This window comes from Indicator indicator, chromosome 1, assembly GCF_027791375.1.
Source record: "Indicator indicator isolate 239-I01 chromosome 1, UM_Iind_1.1, whole genome shotgun sequence".
NCBI lineage: Eukaryota > Metazoa > Chordata > Aves > Piciformes > Indicatoridae > Indicator > Indicator indicator.
This window is the reverse complement of record NC_072010.1, coordinates 64059012-64078729: the sequence shown is the minus strand read 5'-3', so window position 1 is coordinate 64078729 and position 19718 is coordinate 64059012. Positions and strand designations below refer to the sequence as shown.

Below are 19718 nucleotides of genomic sequence, written 5' to 3'. Positions count from 1 at the left end.
AATGTGCAGCCTGGCAGTTCAGATACCTGCTATCAATTCACTTTAGACCAAAGATAAGTGTACTGCCCTCCTCGTCTTGCTGTTTCCTTCATATCTTTATGAGTGAGACACTAAGCACATTCCCCTTGTTTCTAAAAAGAATTTCATAGCTTAAACCTGTTGGTGATGGTTCCCACCATCCCTGCCCGTGAAGGAGAGCCTTATGTACTTGCTTAAATCCAGGTTTGAGGGTTGGGTGATGTTACCATGGTTGTTGGAGAAAGCCTGTAAAAGGTCTTCATAGGCAGACAAATGAGGGCAGTGTCTGACTGCTGGGAATGTGGCTCGTGCTTGGTGCTCCATTTTATGCAGATCTTGGACTTGGAATGTGCTTTTTTTGTGGTCTGAGCCTATGTGCATGCTGATGGGCACTTGAGGAGAAACACAACTACAAACTGCTCCAGCCAAAGAGGGGCAAGGCTGGAGAGCCATGTCCAGGGAAGTGCATGTATTTTTGTGGGAGCACAGGCCTCTTCCCATGGTGGCCATTGTCACAGGGAGGGTAAAGCTGGATGCCTTACTCATAAGAAAGAGGAGAAAATTCAGAAGGAAGAAGCTTAGATGCAGGACATCTCCCTTCCACAGTCTTTGCAGGGACCCCCTCTGCTCTGTTGCCCTTTCTACCTGCTCAGGCTGGTGGGGCAAAGGTGTTCAGGGTTAAGCTGAGCTCTGGTGGCAGTGGTGGTGATCCAGGCCTTATACTTTGGCTGATGCCTCTGGCTGTCCTCTTCTTGACTTGAATCACCACCTTTCAGTGCAGCTGGGGCTGCCGGGTAAAGGTCTCTCATAGATGCCACATGTAGCAACATGGTGCCCTAACACCAGTATGCCTGCCAGGCTACTTCTGGGTGCAGCTTAGAAGGAGAGGTGCTGTCTCTGAAGGCCTGTGGGACCCCATTGTGAGGTACCACTTCTCCTCTTGCCTCTCCTCAGCAGTGGCTTTGCTTTATGCAATTAGATTGAAGGTCTGCGAGCCCGCTGCAGGCAGTGGGGTTTTGTCCCCAGAACGCTTTCCTGCTCCAGAACCACTCCAGTGATTTTGTGAACCTGGGTGAACTGTAAGGTTTTGGTCTCTCTGATCCTTAGTTATCTGTTGGGTCTGAGTATACGTTCTGTAACTTGGTGATGCCCTCAGTGGCAAAGAAGAGAGGGAGCAGGGAGTACAGTGAAGGTTTATAGAGCTGGGCTTGCCTGTGCCATGCTGTGGATTTGCAGTGCCTGCAGGCAGTAGTTTAGGAGAATGCTGTGATCTGGGGAAGAAGAATGGCTTTAATCAAAGCAGGCTTCACGGGGATAAACTTCATCAAGGATTCTCATGGAGTTCCTGTAACCAGGGTAATCAGTGGATATAATCTTAGTGGATATAAATGATCTCTTTTGATATCTTGCTGTTTTCTTAAAGTCTGTGCATTGGTCTCTTAAGTTTCACTCATCTTTTAAATTTAAAACCAGCGTTCATGAGGCAGTAACGCAGATTGTTAATTACACAGAAATGGAAAGTCTGGCAAATCCTGGTCCAGACCTACGCCTTAGTTATTATTCTGGGTTAAATCCTACAGAATGTCTGTTAAAACAGCTAGGCTTCTTCGGGATTTAGGCTAATGGAGCCGAGATCAGGTCTCACATCTGGCTGCTCTGCTCCTGCCCTCTGAGATCTGTCCCTTTGCTCAGACTGTCTGCTTTAAAGAGCCGTGTCTGGGCAGTGTTGTGTAATTACACAGCACAGTAGGCTGTAACATGGGCAGGACCCGGGGTGAGATTGTGGAAGCTACAGGCAAGGCTCAATGCTGAAGAGATTCAGAATATGTTGCAAGTTGTAGTTTGGATGTACCTTAGTGCAGAAGTCAGGCATAAAACTGTGAAGCAATGCTGCACTGGCTATGAACGGAGCTTTGATTCAACTAATCAACTTTGTGATGTTGTGGGAAGGAATGTGTTTAAATTAGGCCTGTCTTTGGTTGACACAACTTGCACCAAAGTTGGGTGAGCTGTCTTGTGTGGGGTCCAAGTACTCTTTTATAGAAAATTGTGTGCTATTGGAGGTCCCAGTTGACTGTTGGGTAGCTAATGTGACAACCCATCTACCAGAAAGGATGATCCAGAGAACTACAGGCCTGCCAGTCTGGCTCTGGTTCCAGAAAAGGTTATGGAGCAGGTCATCCTGAGTGCCATCACATGGCACATAAAAGACAACCAGGTGATCAGGCCCAGTCGGCATGGGTTCAGGAAAGGCAGGTCCTGTCTTACTAATCTGATCTCCTGCTACAACAAGGTGATCTGCCTAGTGCATGAGGGAAGGACTGTGGACATTGTCTACCTGGACTAAATAAAGCCTTTGACACTGTGTCCCACAGCACTCTCCTTCAGAAACTCATGGCACAAGGCTTGGATAAATGCACTCTGCACTGGAGAAAAGAATTGATTGAATGGCTGGGCCCAAAGAGCAGTGGTGAATGGAGTTAAATCTGGCTGGTGCCCAGTCACTGCTGGTGTCTCCCAGGATTCAGTACTATCCTCTCTGGTACCTTAGTTAACGACTGGGACAAGGGGACTGAGTGCACCCTCAGTAAGTTTGCTGATGACATCAAGCTGGGTGGCTGTGTAGATCTGCTAGAAGGTAGAGAAACTTTTACAGCGTGATCAAGACAAGTTATATCGTTGGGACAAGGCTAATTGTATGAAGTTCAATAAGGCCATAGTGCCAGGTCCTCAGCTGGGTCAACCTACCCCATGGAAAGCTACAAATGTGGGGATGTGTGGCTGGAACACTGCAACTTCGAGATGGACCTGAGGTATTGGTTGATAGTTGACTGAACATGAATCAGCAGTATGCCCAGGTGGCCAAGAAAGCCAGTGGCATCCTAGCTTGTATTAGCAGCAGGACAGCGTTCAGTTCTGGGGCCCTCTCTGTAGGAAGGATATTGAGGTGCTGGAGCATGTCCAGAGAAGGGCAATGAGGCTGGTGAAGGGCCTGGAGCACATGACCTACAAGGAACATCTGAGGGAGCTGGGGTTGTTCAGTCTGTAGAAGAGGAGGCTGAAGGGAGACCTCATTGCTCTCTACAACTACCTGAAGGGAAGTTGGAGCAAGGAGGGGGCCAGCCTCTTCTCCTTGATGACAAGTGACAGGACCAGAGGAAATGGGCACAAGCTGTGCCAGGGGAAATGGTTTAGGCTGGATATTAGGAAATATCTTTTCACTGAAAGGGTTATCAAACATTGGAACAGTCTCCCCAGGACAGTGGTAGAGTCACCATCCCTGGGGGTGTTCAAGCAGCATGTGGACATGATGCTTAGTGGCATGGTTTAGTGTGTGATTATCTTGAAGGAATTATATATGTAGTACAGAATCTAGATTGCAAAATGTTATGTCCATCTAGATTTTTAGATGCTAGATTAACTCTAGGTGCCTGATCAAAGGTATATCTTGCCAGCTTAAGTCTGGGGTAACGTTTGGAAATATATGCAACAAAAATGCTTTGGAGTAATAACTTCAGAGGTTCAATAATGGAAAAAAAAATCAATCAAGTAGCTTCCAGATGCTTTTTGAATCAGTCTGATACCTTTCCAGTAGGTTATACTTTGTCATGTGTAATAGTTGTCTTTTATACTGATTTAATTCACCTATTGCAAATGAAAAATGGAGATTTTAATTAAAAGGGCAGTAAGTTGTAAAAAAAGTTCACTATGACAAGTACTAATTTTTTCTGGAACAACCTTGTCTGAAAATGTATGACAGACAGCATCTTCTTTGTCATAACCCCCCAATTTTTTTTTCCTTAGCAGTGGAATTTAGTGACAAGAGCATGGATGATGCAAAGCACCTTCTTCAGGCAATCTCCTCATTTATTAGAGATGCAAATGCTTACATAAAAGGAGAGCTGGTATGTGACCCTGTTAGAGAAGATGTACTCTGGGAAAGGTAAGTGCACCTCCTGTATTTTAAAGATTGTGATTGCTTGAGCAATAGTTTGCCAACAGGGTCAAAGGGCTGAACATTGCAGAGATCTGTTTAAGGAGGACAATATGGAAGCAGTTGTTCCTGTCAGGCTTCACCAAGGGCAGCTTTTTTCCTCTCCTTTTTGAAGCCAGTCTACTCCATTTAGTTCATTGTATTTTTAAAATCTTTGTTATTTATGGAATCGTAGATCTGTTCTGATTGGAAAAGACTTGCAAGATTGAGTTCTTCAAGTTAGTACAGCATGTCTGTGCTAACATAGGCATCTTCCCCCTCCTGAGTGGGTAAAGCTGTGACTGAAGTTGTGAGGCTACCCAGTTCATAAATAGAACTGTGCATTAGCAAGTGAAGAAGAAAGAGGACAACTGGAAACTAACATGTTTGGGGCATGTGAACATGTAATCAAGCTGGCTGGCACTGTGGCATGCAGCAGAGGAGAGAAGGGTTTACTAAGAAATTGGCAAGGGGCAGAGATGTCATAGGGAAAGAAGAAATTATGGTGGTTGTGGCCCTGACAGTGACAAGAAGAATCTTCTTTGGAGTCCTTTAGGAATCTCGGGTCATCACCCAGGGGAGAGAGGTGCCCCTGTCTTTGGGGCTGAGAAGCTGAGAAGCTGAGCACAATGTTCTGGAGTCAGTGTAGGAGAAATGTTGAGCATCCTGAAGTGCGTGCATGCAGGCAGCTCTGGGACATGGGATCAGAGGAGGAACGGACTGTGCTGTAGAAGTGAGAGGCAACTTCATTGTGGTGTGAGCATCTTGCTGTCAAGGAGTTTTATGGCTGCACCAGATAACGCTTGCAAGCGGCACTGGTTACAAGGAAGTGGAGCTGCTTTTGCCAAATACCACAACTAGTTAATGTAAGTCCCTCAGCAGGAGGTGCAGGAGACCTGTTGGTGAGAGTTAAGGCTGAGAGACGTGAAGCTTGTGGAAAGTTGAAATGGATTGTCAGTGGGGGACATGTGGGAGGGCACTTGTGTATCAGTAGATGTGAAAACAACCAAAATGAAACAGAGCTCTTAATTAGGAAAATGGTAGATATTCAGCAGAGAGGAGGAAGCTTGGAGGAAACTGTGTTGGGAGGACTGACTTAGGGCAGCAGTCCTGAGGGGAGGCAGGCATTTCAGGCAAAAAACAGTTGGATACAGGCAAAATAGGGTTCAGGAGAGCCCCAGAGGTGCTAGGATAGCTTGAGGTTCCCCAGGTAGCCCTGTCCCCTGAGCTTTATCATGAAACAACATCCTTGAATCAGTGCTTTTGAGGTCTGCTTTGCCTGGCTGTGTGCAAGAGCACACCTCCAATAGCTGTTTGCAGCTCATGGTTTATTCCTGCTGCTGTCCTTGTCTTCCCGCTCACAGTGGCTGCAGCAGAAGGCACTGGTTCTGCAGCGATGAGTGCTAGTTACCAATGACTTGGTTCTGTTACATGAACTGTCCCACCAAACTTTCCATCTGGGCCAAGTCAAGTGGAGGCTCATGATTGGGATTGGGTTCACACAGAAAATGAGGAAGCAGCACCCGCTTCTGAGCCAGATCCTGCCAACAGGACTCCTGGCTGACCCTAAGTCAGCTCTCTTGCCAGGCATGGGAGTGATGTGCATGACATGGCTTTGGAAGAGCAGTGTGCTGTTAGCATGAGAAGCAGGCTTCTGGGAAGAAAAGAACTCAGCAAAATCTTTAATGTGTTAAATATTAACCTCATTTTCCATCTATTTTGAAATGGTTAAGGCAAGCCTTGCTCTGCTGTTGTTGGCTGCTGTGATTAACCATGTATTTATTGGAGGGATGTAGCACTTTGGATTTTGACATGCATCAAGTTTTTTCCCTTTGGAGCTGAAAGATGTAGTCTCCCTGATCTCTGTAATATTGCCCATCATAAGAGAGCTGGGAAGGAAATGACAGTGTCCTTTCGATGACTTCCCTCTGGCTGAATAGCTGATGAATTCAGTGTACTGCTGGCATCTTGTTTGTCTTATCTTAAACATTACTTTTTCTTCTTGAAGGCTAGCCAGCACAAAAGTAACCGTGAAGGCTGCGTTTGCAGATGACTTTGACACCTCCAGGGCTGTTGCAGCAATTATGGACCTCGTTCACCATGGCAACAGACAGCTTAAGGCTGTTACTAAGGTAACCCATTAGGATACAGAGATCAGAAAATGACAGCTGTCCACTGTCCTACTGTTTAATGCAGACAGATTAGTTTATTGTTCACATAAGAAACCAGCAGAAACAAAGCTCCATAAACTGTTGACCTTAATGGTGCCCATTTGTCCTGACCGTATCACAGGAATTGTGTAGGGCTGTTGTTTTGTCCTTTGTTGTGTCCAAAAGATGTTTCTTTCCTGCTGCTTTATGTTATTTATACCTTAGGTTTTTGAAAGGCCTGGAGCCATTGTAGCATGCTGCTAATTTTAATGCTGGTTTTATGTTCTTACCCAGCTTCTTTGCTTAATACCCATGCAAAGAAGTCAACCTAAATTGGGAAATGGTGGTTGCTGGAGGGGGCTTTGGCAGGCAGTCCCAGGCGCACCGGGCAGTTATGGTTGTGAGTTCGGCTTTGGGGACCAAGTGCCTTCTGCTGTCAGCAAACTGTAACTGTCGCCTCAGCACGCCTACACGAGTCCAGCTTCGGATGGCTTTTGGCAAATTGAGACCTTGTTAAGATCTATTGGTGCTGACATGAAGGAGGCATCTGGTAAGGACAAGACCTGAGCAGTAAGCGCAGTCTGAAGCACTTCTGGGTCTTCTACTAACAGATCCCTTTTCTTGCTCCAAGCGAGCAGCTCAGCCTTGTTGCTGTGCTCCTTGATTGCTTGTGTCATCACACCCACAATGTGTGTGCTGTAAAAGAGATCTTGGGTATGTAGTGATCACTGATTTTAAGAGAGAAGGAGCCTTTAAGTTTAGAAATCCTGCCTTCTTGTGGTCCTGTTTCAACACTGGCTTTGGATTCTGTCCATAGCCTTATCTTTATAAAATGACTCTCTGAGCAAATCCCTTATCTGAACCAGTTTGCAGCAGGGATCTTAGCAGCACTACTACTCCTAAGCACAAGTATCCTCATTTGGCCAGCCATTGCTAGTTCTCCCTGAATTCCTTCTGTCAATCCTTTTGTTGAGAACTAGGGGGGTATTTGTGGGGCCACTGACAGAGGTTTCCGGTTCTGGTGGTGGAGCTTTTCTGGGTGCACTGCAGTTGTCTGAACATTGCCTCTTACTGAGGTAGTGTGTAGTGGTGTTTTCCTTAAGGACTATGAGTAAATGGACGTAAATGTAACTACTCATTCCTCTCTCTAAGCTCACCATTTCCTCCTTAGTGGGAACATTCGCGTCCTTTCCCTCAGCTCCTCCAGTTCAGATCTCTCGCAGATTTTAGGTTATTTCTTATCTCAGGCCCTAATGGAGATGTTGGATAAAATCCAGTACTGGCTGCTAATTTGGTTGTGTATGTCATCACTCTTTTTTTAGGCAAGGGTTAGTCCCTTAAATTACTTCTCAGTCTGTCATTTAGTCTTAATTGTATTTATTTTTGGTGTGTGTGAAATGAATATAGAGGAAATAAATACAAGCAATCTTAAAACCACTCTTCTATCACTGCTGCTGGTGGTTACTGGTGCTACTGGGGCATGACAAAATGCCCTAAGCTATCTCAAAGCAGCCTTCATGTTGTTTAAATCAATAACACACTCAAAAAGGATGTGGGTTTCTTTTAATAATTTATTTCATAGGTGTCCTTGAAGCTGGGATTTTGTTCTTTTGTTTTGTTTTTATATACGCAGCACTTTCGTGCCTAGAAATGCTATTTTTAGGTCAAATTTACTTCACGCACGTAACGCATAGCAGCTTCACACATCTTTTCTCCTTGCTCTACATGCCGATTATAAACTCTCTCTCTCCCCCCTTTACTTAAATCTTTTTTTTAAAGCTTTTATATCTCTAAAAGCTCCCATCTGGGCAGGTGTTGCTGGTGGAGACAGGTCTATACAATCAGTAATAGTTTTCCCTTGTGGACTAGGCTACAGAGAGATGCTGAATTCTGTCGTATGTATTGACCGAACAGTCTCATTTGAGTGTTTTTTAAACAGGATGCTGGATTTCCTAGAAGTTCTGTTGTGTATGGAAGCATTATTTCCTATATAGAAGGCTTCTTTAATGCCCTTGGGATGTCCTTTGGAGAAAGACAGGTATGAAACACCTCTTCGGCATGCTCTGATGTGGTGGCAGCACCAGTGTTGTGTTTTATAGAATGCTTTCTAAAGGCATCAGATGTAGCAGGGTTATTTATGGCTTTAGTAAACCTTTCTGCACTGCTTGCACTTTCTGCTGTGATGTCTTAGGAGAGCATGTGAGCAGGTGGAACAAAGTGTAGGCTTTTTGCTTGGAGATACTCCTTTGTGATTTCTACAGCAATTGTGCTGTGGAAGTAGAAGTCTGAGGAATGAAACAAGAAAAAAATTACCAGTGGAAGCCTTTAAGGTGGTTCTGTTATGTGTCTGGCTTTCCCCCTGGCTCTTCTATTTCTTTCTGATGGTTGCAACCAGGCTGACTGACAGCTGTGTGAATATTTGCAGTTATGACCTCACTGCATATCAAGAGTTGAGGTTCAGCTCCTCTGCAGAAAGCCAGGGTGTGGGGAAAAGAGCTGCTCTGCCTTGGCAGGGTGCAAGGAGGGGAGGGTGGTGAGGGGAGTCATCATTGGAAATACCTTACATACCATCTAGTGTTTGGAAAGATAGGAATGAGGAGGGGAAAAAAGGGAGAGAAAAGCTAAAACAAAGTATTACACAAGGAAGAGAGTAATAAATATGAGGTGATATTCTGATGTTAGGAAGGGGAAGCATTTAAAATGACACAGTGTATTGGAGAATAGCAGGCTGTCCTGTGCTCCTTTTTGCTTAAATCTGGAGCTGAATACCAAGAAGTTGAAAACTTTTTTTAAAGAAACTGTTCTGCAAAAATTTCTGTTGAATATGGGCAGAAGAGGATAAAAAAATTAAATAATGTTATTAATCTGCTGAAAGTCAGGCAGTGTAGCAATAAATGCCTTTATTTACTTTGCCTATTTGTAGATTTTTCCACAAAATTTCTTTCGAAACAGCAGTTGGGTGTGATTTGGCTGTTACATGTTACATTTTAGTATTGTACTAAACACTTATAGTGGTCTGTAGGTTGGCAAAGTAATTCCTCCAGATTCTGGCCTGCCTGTATGCAGGTGCCTGCAGCACCTTTATTTTTGCTGAAACAAGTGCTCTGAACACTTTCCTCATTTGTGTGCTGTGCTAGTTTCTCTGGGTCAGCAGAAGACACTGAGTGTGAGGTAGGCAGGAAGGAGTAGCTCGTCAGAATTTGTCCCTCCACTCTTTCAGCTTCCATTAAATGAATAAATCGAAATCTTCATTGTAAAGGTCTGTGGGCTGCTAGCACACACCAGTAAATTAAAGGGTACAGGGATTGTTCTCTGACCTCAAGACAAGCCACAACAGCTCAGCATTCAGCTTTTCTTGCCCTGTAGCCAGGAGCAGTCCCTGAGCACTGGGGGTCCTGGCCTGTGGTCTGGGAGAGGGTGAGCTGGCCTGGCCATCACTGTGCTGACAATTTAATGTAGGGACTATGGAGAGCTGTGTTTGGCACCTCTTCATTTGGATGTTTGCATATGGCATGCTCTTGGAATGGGATTAATCTCAGATAATTAACCTTGTAGTCTAATGTAGCTGCCTGTGCTTCTGCAGTAGTTGATGGAGTGAGAGGCATCACAAAGGGATGAGTTGTGTAAAATAAGACTGCCTGTCTCTCTCTGCCTTGGCAAGAGAAAGGAGTTGGACAGCCACAGGCAGGTAAAACGGATCTGTATGAAAAGGTAATGGGTGGAAACCATTGTGCCTTTTAGAGCTGAAGAGCAAACATGAGGGCTTCCTCTCTGCTGTATTGCCAAGTGCCCCTGGCGCAAAGAGGTGACCATCTGTGGAGTAGGCAAGGTCTAAATTTCCATATAAAACTTCTTACAAGATGTTTGGATTGGTTGGTACTGCAGGAGAAGAAACTGGAGATCACCTCTGAGAGGCTACACAGTGTTTTACATGGAGATCGAATCATTTAATCTCCTATAGCTGCCCCTCCTTTTGGAGGATCTTGCCTTGTGTCATGAGTAGGTGTCTGGTTTGAACTTTGGCAGTGGTGTTTGCAGAGGCATGTTTCTTGCCCCCCTCATCATTTCTCTTTCATCTCCCTTCTGTATTAAAGAATTTATTCTGCTCTCTTACATGTCCTAGGTTACAGTAGAGCGTTTCTGGAATTTAGATTTATTACTTTCTTCAATTTCAAACTTTACTATGTTTACATGTTTTGAAATTTTGGGGATCTTTTAGGACTGTGGATAGCACTGAGCATCTCACACTGTATCTTCAATAGCTTCCCCCTTCACCTCCTTCTCCTTGTCTTTGTTTGCTTGAGTCAGTGACCTCTGAAACTACTCCCTTTCATTTCCATCCTGCTGTTCAGTGACTAAATAAAGTCCCCTCTGGCTTTAATTACTCAGCTGCTCTTCTGCTCCCAGCTGAGCGTCACTGCCAGCAACTTTGCCCCCAGCCTTGGTGTGCTTTATGTTTCACTGCTTCGTTGTCTGCGCCCCCTCACGTGTCTTAGTGATAAAGTACTGCAGTTTTCTTGTTTGCTGGGGGTTTGTTCTTTCCCTCCCCCATAGGAGTTTACATCTAATGAGGAATAGGGAGACTTTCTCTGCTGAAAGTGAGACCAGCAGCATGGCTGTGCCAGCGCTAAGGAGTGGCCTTCCTCTTCTGCTAGTACCCGAGTTTCTCTCTTGGCAGCAGTCAGAGCAAGACCGTCTGGGAGGAGTGAGGTTGTTCCCTTCTTTTGGTGTTGACCAGCAAGACATCTGTCAAGCCAGAGGAGGCTGCAGAAGCTTGAAGCTGGCTGAGGGAAGGAAAGGGTCAGGCAGCAGCCAGAAAATGCCCACTGTGTGCAGTGGCTGCTGCTTGGTCATAGAATGGTTTGGGTTGAGTAGACAACCGTAAAGATCGTCTAGTCCAAACACCCTGCCAGGGGCAGAGATGCCTTCCGCTAGACCAGTTTGGTCAAAGCCCCAGTTTGGTCCTCTTGGATAAGGCAAATGGGTTTGGGGAGCCAAAACCCTTACATTTCCTGATGAAGCTCAGAGGCAGAGAAAGGGGCTGATGGGGTATAGCTCTGTAGATGTTTACAGCCAAGGATCTGTCTAAGTTGGTGGCTGGGCCTCGCTTGCTCTATTGTAAGGATGTTGCCAGGCCTTTCCTTCATTAACATGTCCAATCCCTTCTTAATTTATGCACACTTCTGGCATCTTGGAAGTTCCCTGTGGGGATGAATTCCACGGTTGGGTTATGCAGCATGTTATGTTAGCATGTTATGTTAGCCTGAGAGTCCCCTAGAATCATAGAATGGGTAGGGGTTGGAAAGGACCTTTGGAGACAATGGAGTCCAACCCCCATGCCAAAGCAGGATCAACTAGGGCAGTCACACAGGAACACATCCAGATAGGTCTTGGAAGTCCTTAGAGAAGGAGACTCCACAATGTCTCTGGGCAGCCTGTTCCAGTGCTCTGTCACCCTTAAAGTAGAACTTCTTGTGTTCCCTGCTCCAAGTTAGCCTTTTTCTGTGTAGGAATATGCTGAACTACTACAAAGTATGATTCCACTGTAACTTTTTGTCCAGGATAGGTAAGATTGTGACATTTTAATCCTACTAATCTATGGAAGATACAAAACCAGGAGAGGTGACAAGGCCTCAGTGTATGCTACTTGAGTTGGGGTGGATTTTTTAAAATCATTTTCAGATTGTAAGACAACCTGTTTGGTTTCTAGGTGGCTCTGGGAGGAGACAATTCTGCTATGCTCTCTAATGTCATTGATGAGCTTGTTAGGTTCCGAGCCAAGGTCCGTCATTACGCGCTCGCTCTTCCGGAAGCAGGTGACGCTGTGCCAGCGGAGGGTGCCGTGGGAGCCAAAGGACTGAAACAGGAACAAAAGGAAAAGAGGCAGCAGTTAATGCAGGAGAGAAAACCACTCCTAGAGGCTTGTGACAGTCTGCGTGGAGACCTTGCTGCCTTTGGAATCCACATACAGGTAGGGGACAGTGACCTTTGTGAGGCCCATAGTTGTTATGTTAAGGCAGCATTAATTCTTGCCCTTCTGCCCCTTCAGCAGCTTTGTGTTGTGCCCTGTCCCCTGTACGACTGCAGCAGCAGGAGGTGGAAGTCCTTGCCTGGTGGTGCTGCTAGCTTTCTCTTCTGCTCCCCCTCAGCCTCCTGACTCCATGCAAGCTTCACCTATTTCTTCAGTTACTAAGGTTGTGCTATTTAGACACTGAAAATATGGGAATATTCAGGAATCCCTAAGTTGCCTAGGTTCAATCCAGAAGGAAAGGCCTGAGTAATGTGTGCAATCTTTAAACACGCTGCAGAGGAACTGGAAAGTAAATTGTGAGAAGACTTATGAAAGCAGTGCTTCTGTTTGCCCTTTCTATGCTCCCCTTAGTCCTCATGAGAGAGACTTTTTTTTCTATCATCATCTCCATTCCCAACTACTCCTGAGCTATACATAAGCACATCCCCTGATTCCTGTACCACTTCTTTCCACCTTGCTTTTTGCTTTTAGCCTCTGCCTAATTGCCACAGCTCTTTTCCTTTTCCATTAGTGTCTCCTGCTCAAGCGAAATCCCTTCACTGGCTTACTGTCTTCCCCTGGTTCAAGGTGCTGTATTACTTCTTTAAAGGGGGCTGCTGCTTCCAGTTCCTCTTGCTTCACTGCCTTTCTTCCCTCTGTTTCAGTGTTGGGTCTGTTGGGTCAGTGTTGCTCCTTACATGCACAATAATCCTCCGCTTTCTCTCCAGTGTCTTTCTCCTTCCCTCCCTCCGGTTCACATTGCTCATTTTTCCCTCACTTGGAACTGAGCCTTGTGCAGTCCCCTTACATTGTTTTACCGATGGGAGGATATAAAGCACAATGCCATTAGGGGGTGACAGCACACATCCTCTTTTATCGCTGAACATGAGAGCTGTCATTTGTCAACACACCTAATAAAAGCAAGTATGAAGTGTGGTCAGCTGTCTCATGATCTCAGACAAAAGTGAGTGTGCTGATCAAACTGGGGTGAGGGCCAAAGCACAGTGGTGGGTGAGCTACAGCTGTGAAAGCAAAAACTGTGCTAAGTTAGAACATCTGCTTCCTTAGCTTGTTTGTACATAGCTAAATCCTCACTTCAGTTATCTGTCAAGAAAGTTTGCAAATCCAAACAACTGGACTGAAACAAAGTCTTGGAGAAGATGGCTCCCTTTTGATCTGTTTTGCAGAACAGCTGCAGCTCCACCTCCACCCTTTTGAAGATTTGTTTTGATTTGCTTTTAAAGGGATTTATGGACATTTAATAACTTCCCAGAAATTAGCCTTGGACAGGATTCAGTTCATTCCATTTATTTCTGGAGTTTTTAAAATTATCTGAAGCTTGGAATAATCTGTCTCCTGATTGTCCCAGAACAGTCTGCTCCTGAAGATGAAGCACACGTGCATGTACGAGCACACACAGCATGCATCTGAAGCTCAACTCCTGCTTTTTTTTGCTGATGCTGAGGAATTATCTGAAGGTGTGCTGTGAAGGTTGCCCAGATCTTGCAAGTCCCCAGAAGAGTCCTGCAAACTGAGCGATGCAGCTCTGCGGTTCCTCACACAGACTTGCCAGAGCACACATGTGACAAGATACAGCCTTGCCCATAGCAGAGCTCTTGGTACCCTCATGCTCAGCACTAGTGTGCTTGGTTTGGTTTGGCCAGTTGCCCTAGGCTGGCTATTGCCAGAACTGCCAGGGTAACACAGCACCTAGCAGCTGTGCTTGCCTAATAGGCACTTGAGGAAGTAATTTGAATTTCTCTTTTCTACTCAGTCTCCGATTTCCATGAAACTTTCATGAGCTCCATGATATGCACACAGTTAATGTGTTAATGTGCTCTCCCTGTCAGGTGTGGCTGAACTCAGCCAGCAACTTCTTCAGTACATGTGCAGAGGGAAAAGCAGCAGAACAGAGGAAACACAGAAGCCTCATCTCCACTCAGTGCAGTTGACTCGGAAGCCCTGGTTTGGGGCTGGGCACTCCAGAATGGGAGTAGCAATTTAGGGCATACTATAATAATTTAATTCCCTTAAAAAAATCAGCTTTATAGAAAGGGTGATTTCTCCTTTGGCTTGTAGGCTTATTATTTCTGTACACTGGTTTCTTCTCTCATGCTGTTGCTCAATGCAGACAATGTTCTGGTTCTCTGAAGCTACAGAACTTGCAGCAGATTAGAATATCCACCAGTCTCTTCACATCAATACAGCATGCTTCAGATGCAAGCTGATCTGTGCTACTTACATGAAATGTAGTAATTAGGTACTTGTCACGACTTTGAAGAACATTCAACACTTTGTTCTAGACTTGTTTTAATGAGTCAGAGCTCATGTAACTTTGTCATATTTCAACCTGGAATATTGCATCCAGTTCTGGGCACCCCAGTTCAAGAGGTAGAGGGATCTACCTGAAAGTCCAACAGAGGGCTACAGGGATGACTAAGGGACTGCAGCACTGCCTCATGAGGAGGGGCTGAGAGACCTGGGACTTTTTAACTGGAGAGGAGAAGATTGAGAGGGTATCTGATAAATGTGTGTAAATATATGAAGGCTGGGTGTCAAGGACAGCCTCTTCTCATTTGTGCCCTGTGCTAGGACAAGGGGCAGTGGATATAAACTACAGCAAAGGTGGTTCCACCTCAACGTGAGGAGGAACTCCTTCACTATAAGGGTCACAGAGCACTGGACCAGGCTCTCCAGAGAGGTTGTGGAGTCTCCTTCTCTGGAGACTTTCAAGACCCATCTGGATGCCTTCCTATGTGACCTGCACTAGATTCTATGTTCCTGCTCTGGCAGGCAGTTGGACTCAAAGATCTCCAGAGGTCCCTTTCAACCCCTAACATCCTGTGTAATTGCAGTCAACCGGCTAGATCTTAGAGAGTCATAAATGCTCAGTTTGGCTGCAGCATTCCTTCAGAAATTGAGACACTGCTGTCATGTTTACAGCAAGAGGCTACTATCCTAAGCCAGAGGGGGATTAAATACGTTAGGCAATATATTCTCACTTACTTATTGGTTATCAGAGCTGTTTTCCATGTACGTGAGCCATTTAAACATAGAAATGCAATTACCCAAGTTGCACAGAAGCTCCTCGTGGGAGAGAAGCTGCACACCGCTGCAGCACCTTCTCCTTAAGAGGTGACGTTTCTGTTGCATTTGTGTTCTGTTGTTACTAACAGGCATTCCTGCAAGAGTGCCACCTCACTTAGCTAGCTGGGTTAATTGCTTTGCTGTGTGAAGCTTGTTTAAAAAATCTGTGCCTCCAAGTATCTACACATACATGGTACCTCTGTGATCCAGACTGCTGAGACTGACCCACTTACTATTTCTTACAGGACAGAGCTGCTGTTTCAACGTGGGAAATCAAGGAAGGAGGGGAAGCAGAGCAGCAGACCGAGAAAAAAAGCTGATCTGTTATCCGTGGACTTGTTTTTTATTCCCATTGCTTTATTCCAGTTGTAAATATTGTATCCAAATAAACTCTTTGGGACAGAGCGACTAATGAAGATAAAAGATTATCTGAGCAAAGCCCTCCACACTACTACTAGGTAAATAGATACAGGACTCACAGCAGGTGTGTAGGCAACGCAGATGGTGGAAGCATCCAAAATATAGGACAGCAGGGAAGCAGCTGTGGTGTCTGACAGATGCAGCAGTATCTTCTCCTGGAGGAAGTGCCCCAGCCTCAGTTGATGCCTGACTGACCCTTGCACCCTGCTTTGCAGAGCTGGCTTCAAGAATTGAAGCAGTGAAGACAGAGGCAAGAACTTAGGCCTGGCTTTGAGGGTGAAAACACTGGTTTAAACAGTTGTGTTCTCCTCAGGCACTGAAAGAGGTACTGAGATTTGAGATATTGACCAAGTGGGTAGATGAGAGCAGAGCAGTGGATGTCATGTATCTTGACTTCAGTAAAGCTTTTGATACTGTCTCCCATAACATCCTCATAGAAAAGCTCAGGAGTGTGGCATAGATGGTTGGTCAGTGAGGTGGATTGAAAACTGGCTCCACAACAGAGTTCAGAGGGTTGTCATCCATGGCACAGAGTCAACTTGGAGGCCTGTGGTAGAGTCAACATGGTGTCCTCCAGGGATCAGTACTGGGTCCAGTTTTGTTCAATATCTTTATCAACAACCTGGATGAGGGCATTGAGAGTACCCTCAGCAAGTTCACTGATGATACAAAACTGGGGGGGTTGGCTGACACCCCTCAGGCTGTGCAGCCATCCAATGTGACCTGGACAGGCTGGAGAGCTGGGTGCAGGCAAACCTCATGAAGGACAATAAGGACAAGTGCAGGGTCCTACATCTGGGGAGAAATAACAGGCACCAGTACAGGTTAGGGACTGCCCTGCTGGAAAACAGCTCCACAGAGAAAGACCTTGGAGTGCTGGTGGACAGCAAGATCTCCATGGAACAACAATGTGCTCTTGTGGCCAAGAGAGCCAATGGGATCCTGGGATGTATCAGGAAACGTGTGTCCAGCAGGTTGAGGGAAGTTCTGCCTCTCTACTCTGCCCTGGTGAGACCACACCTGGAATACTGTATCCAGTTTTGGGCTCTGGAGTTCAAGAGAGACAGAGACCTGCTGAAGAGAATCCAACAGAGAGCCACGACGATGATTAGGGGACTTGAGCATCTCCCCTATGAAGAAAGACTCAGAGCCCTGGGGCTATTTAGTCTTAAGAAGACTGAGAGGGGATCTGCTCAATGCCTATAAATATCTGAGGGGTGGGTGTCAAGTGGAGGGGGGCCAGGCTCTTTTCGGTGGTTCACAGTGATAAGGAAGAATGACTTCAAACTTGAACATAGAAGATTTCACCTCAACATGAGGAGAAACTTCTTTACAATGAGGGTGACAGAGCCCTGGAACAGGCTGCCCAGGGGGGTTGTGGAGGAAAGGGGAGACTTTCAAAAACTCACATGGATGCATTCCTGTGTGGACTATCCTAAGTGATCCTGCTCTGGCAGGAGGGCTGGACCTGATGATCTCCTGAGGTCCCTTCCAACCTCTGATATACTGTGATACTGTGACATTTCCTTATTGCAGCATTGCTGGTTTGGTTCTGCAAAATCTTTAACTGCAGTGGTGTGGAACCTTGCTACCTGTACGGCTTGGTACCTTTTCAGTTAGCTTTTGCACAGAACACATTGAGATTTCCCTAGTACTGAAGTCCAGCATGCTCAGGCTCACTCTATCAGAAGGGGGAAGATAAAATTAGATGTTTAGTTATTACCTGTTCAGTTGCATTTTTTCTTTTGCCTGGTTTGTGTTTTAAAAAAAGATATTCTCTGGATGGCGTGGCTGTGAGTAGCTGCAGAGAAGCCTGCTTTACAGGAGGTGACCTGTGTTCCAGTGGCTGAGTTTCTATGGGGCTTGTACTTACCTAGTGGCACACTTCCAACAATTTATGAAAACAAAACCAAGAACCCAGCTTTATCCACAAGGAATTTACTTTGAAAATATAATTCACACAATCTCAAAAAGAGAAAGGCTTTCTTTTACACTGTTGAGAACAAAATGTGTAGCTCTTTCTCCGCTCCTTTCGTGGTTATTGGTACTCATAATGGCGGGGGTCTTCATTAGCACTCTGTCAGATGCTTATTCGGCACGGTGGGTACTTTAAATGCGCCACTGCCTGTGCTGCTTTAGTAAACTAGAAAGAATGGTGAAGAGTCAGCTTGGCTTCTGGGGAATGAGTGGAACACACCAAACAAAGTACACATAATTCATTTGCTATTATTTTTATTTCCTACCAAAAGAAACTGCTACATTTCCAGAATGTTCAAAAATTGTAACAATTTGTATACATTAGTGAATAACAGAGTTACAACTTGTGTAGATTTTAAAACCAGCAGGACAGGTTGAAACCGGTATGAAGCTCTGTCAATTGACTTCGCCTACAAATGCCACTTATAGTACCACTGATGTTCTAAATACAAACCCAAAATGTTAATTTTTAAAAGAAATCTAGTAGCTGTTTTAAAATGAGTTTTAATTTTCTGATTTTATTTAAAACAAGTCAAGCTTCCAAAGTAGTTTTGGGGGGTGGGGTAAACCAATAGTAGCTTAGCTTCCCCAAAGATCTAGACAGTTTACAAAACTGCTTAACACCAAAATCCCATCTCTTATCAGTAGACTTTGCTCTAATCTAAAAAGCCTGTGAACCCTCATAGACCAAAATGAGCAAACATTAAAAAACCTATTTTAAAAATAGGCAGCTGGTTTAAAAAGAAAAACAAACTTAACAAAATGCATTGGGGTGAGGTAGTAGTCACAGTGCATCCAGAAATATCAGCTATAAGGACTGATGAGAAATAGTTGGAGCAGCCATTCTGACTCCAGGTGTTTTCTTGGGCAGCTATTGCAAGCCTGACTGTTATGCATGATACCATGCTCCAATCTAGAGCTAGATCACTGGAAGAGCGGCTGCAATAAATATAACATCAGTTGCAATAACTAGACACATTATATGCTTGTTCCTGTGCTTTAAGGAGTATATACACCAGGAGGCTCTGTTATATAGGGTCAAGGGCAGTATCCAGTTAAATGTACTTCGCATGAACTTGTCCCTCTCTCCAGATTGGTTCAATCCCTACAAAATTTGACTGAGTTTTCAAAAATTTGAGCAGTGATACTGTACAAAATCCCACCCAAATTTCCCTTTATACCCAACACTCATCTGCCCTGCCAATGAGCCAGCTAGTTATGACCCAACTGTGGAAGTCCTGTCTTGCTCAGGATCAAGCAGAAAGCCCCTAAACACAAGTGCTGCACTTGGAGCTCCAACAGCAACCACCATTTTTCTATTTCTGCCTTTGACTTGCAGCATACAGCTACCTGCACAACACTGGGAAATTCAAGTATGTGCTTCTGGCTGCCTTTTGTTCCTTCAATTCATATGCCTGCTAGTCAGTAGTTAGCTACCTCTGCATATGTACACTGATCTCAGAGCTCCACTCAGCAGGCAATGGGAGCTTTAAAAGTAATTTGCTCCTTCATGATCACTGAGTGTTTAAGCTAAGTCAGTTAGGCAGCACTAAGCTTCTTACCCTGCCTAGTACCGCTCCAAATGATAATTTCAAAGTTCATCAAACTGAGTTCTAGATGAGTCAAGGCCAGCTAAAGGAATAGAAAACACATTTTTTCAGGTAAGTGTAATTACTGTTTAATGCTAAGACAACCTACAGTACATCCTTATTCTGCAGTGGAGGAACCTTCCTAAAAAGAAAACACAACCCCAAACCCGAGACTTCGCAGGGAGGGGAGTCTCATCATCACAAACACTGCCTCTGGGACTGGGAATGGGAAAAGGCAACTAATTACATTCAAAAAACCTACAGCAACTCTCATGCATTCCCTTTCCAAAGAGGCTTACTTTTTGCTTCTTACTATACTAGCATGGCAAAAAGAAAAAAAAAAGTGCAATAGCTAATTCTAGACAGAGGGTCTAAGAATGAAAACATGACAACCTTGGTGCAATCCAAGTAATTCATTTGAGCTGGTGGAAGAATTTTTAAGTATCAAGTGCATTTATTTTTTTATTTTTGCTGTTCATGTTTCAGTTATTGCT

General features: G+C 44.9%; 1 protein-coding gene across 1 annotated transcript in view; it reads left to right on the top strand.

Annotated features, from left to right (window-relative positions):
* CARS2 (cysteinyl-tRNA synthetase 2, mitochondrial) overlaps window positions 1–15639 on the top strand; it is a 46023-nt gene extending 30384 nt beyond the window's left edge. The window contains exons 11-15 of the mRNA XM_054383841.1: window positions 3823–3961; window positions 6000–6123; window positions 8081–8179; window positions 11852–12112; window positions 15484–15639. Of these exons, the coding sequence (XP_054239816.1) occupies window positions 3823–3961; window positions 6000–6123; window positions 8081–8179; window positions 11852–12112; window positions 15484–15558 (698 nt within the window). The 3' untranslated portion in view covers window positions 15559–15639. The remainder of the gene's footprint in view (window positions 1–3822; window positions 3962–5999; window positions 6124–8080; window positions 8180–11851; window positions 12113–15483) is intronic.
* Window positions 15640–19718: the final 4079 nt, after the last annotated feature.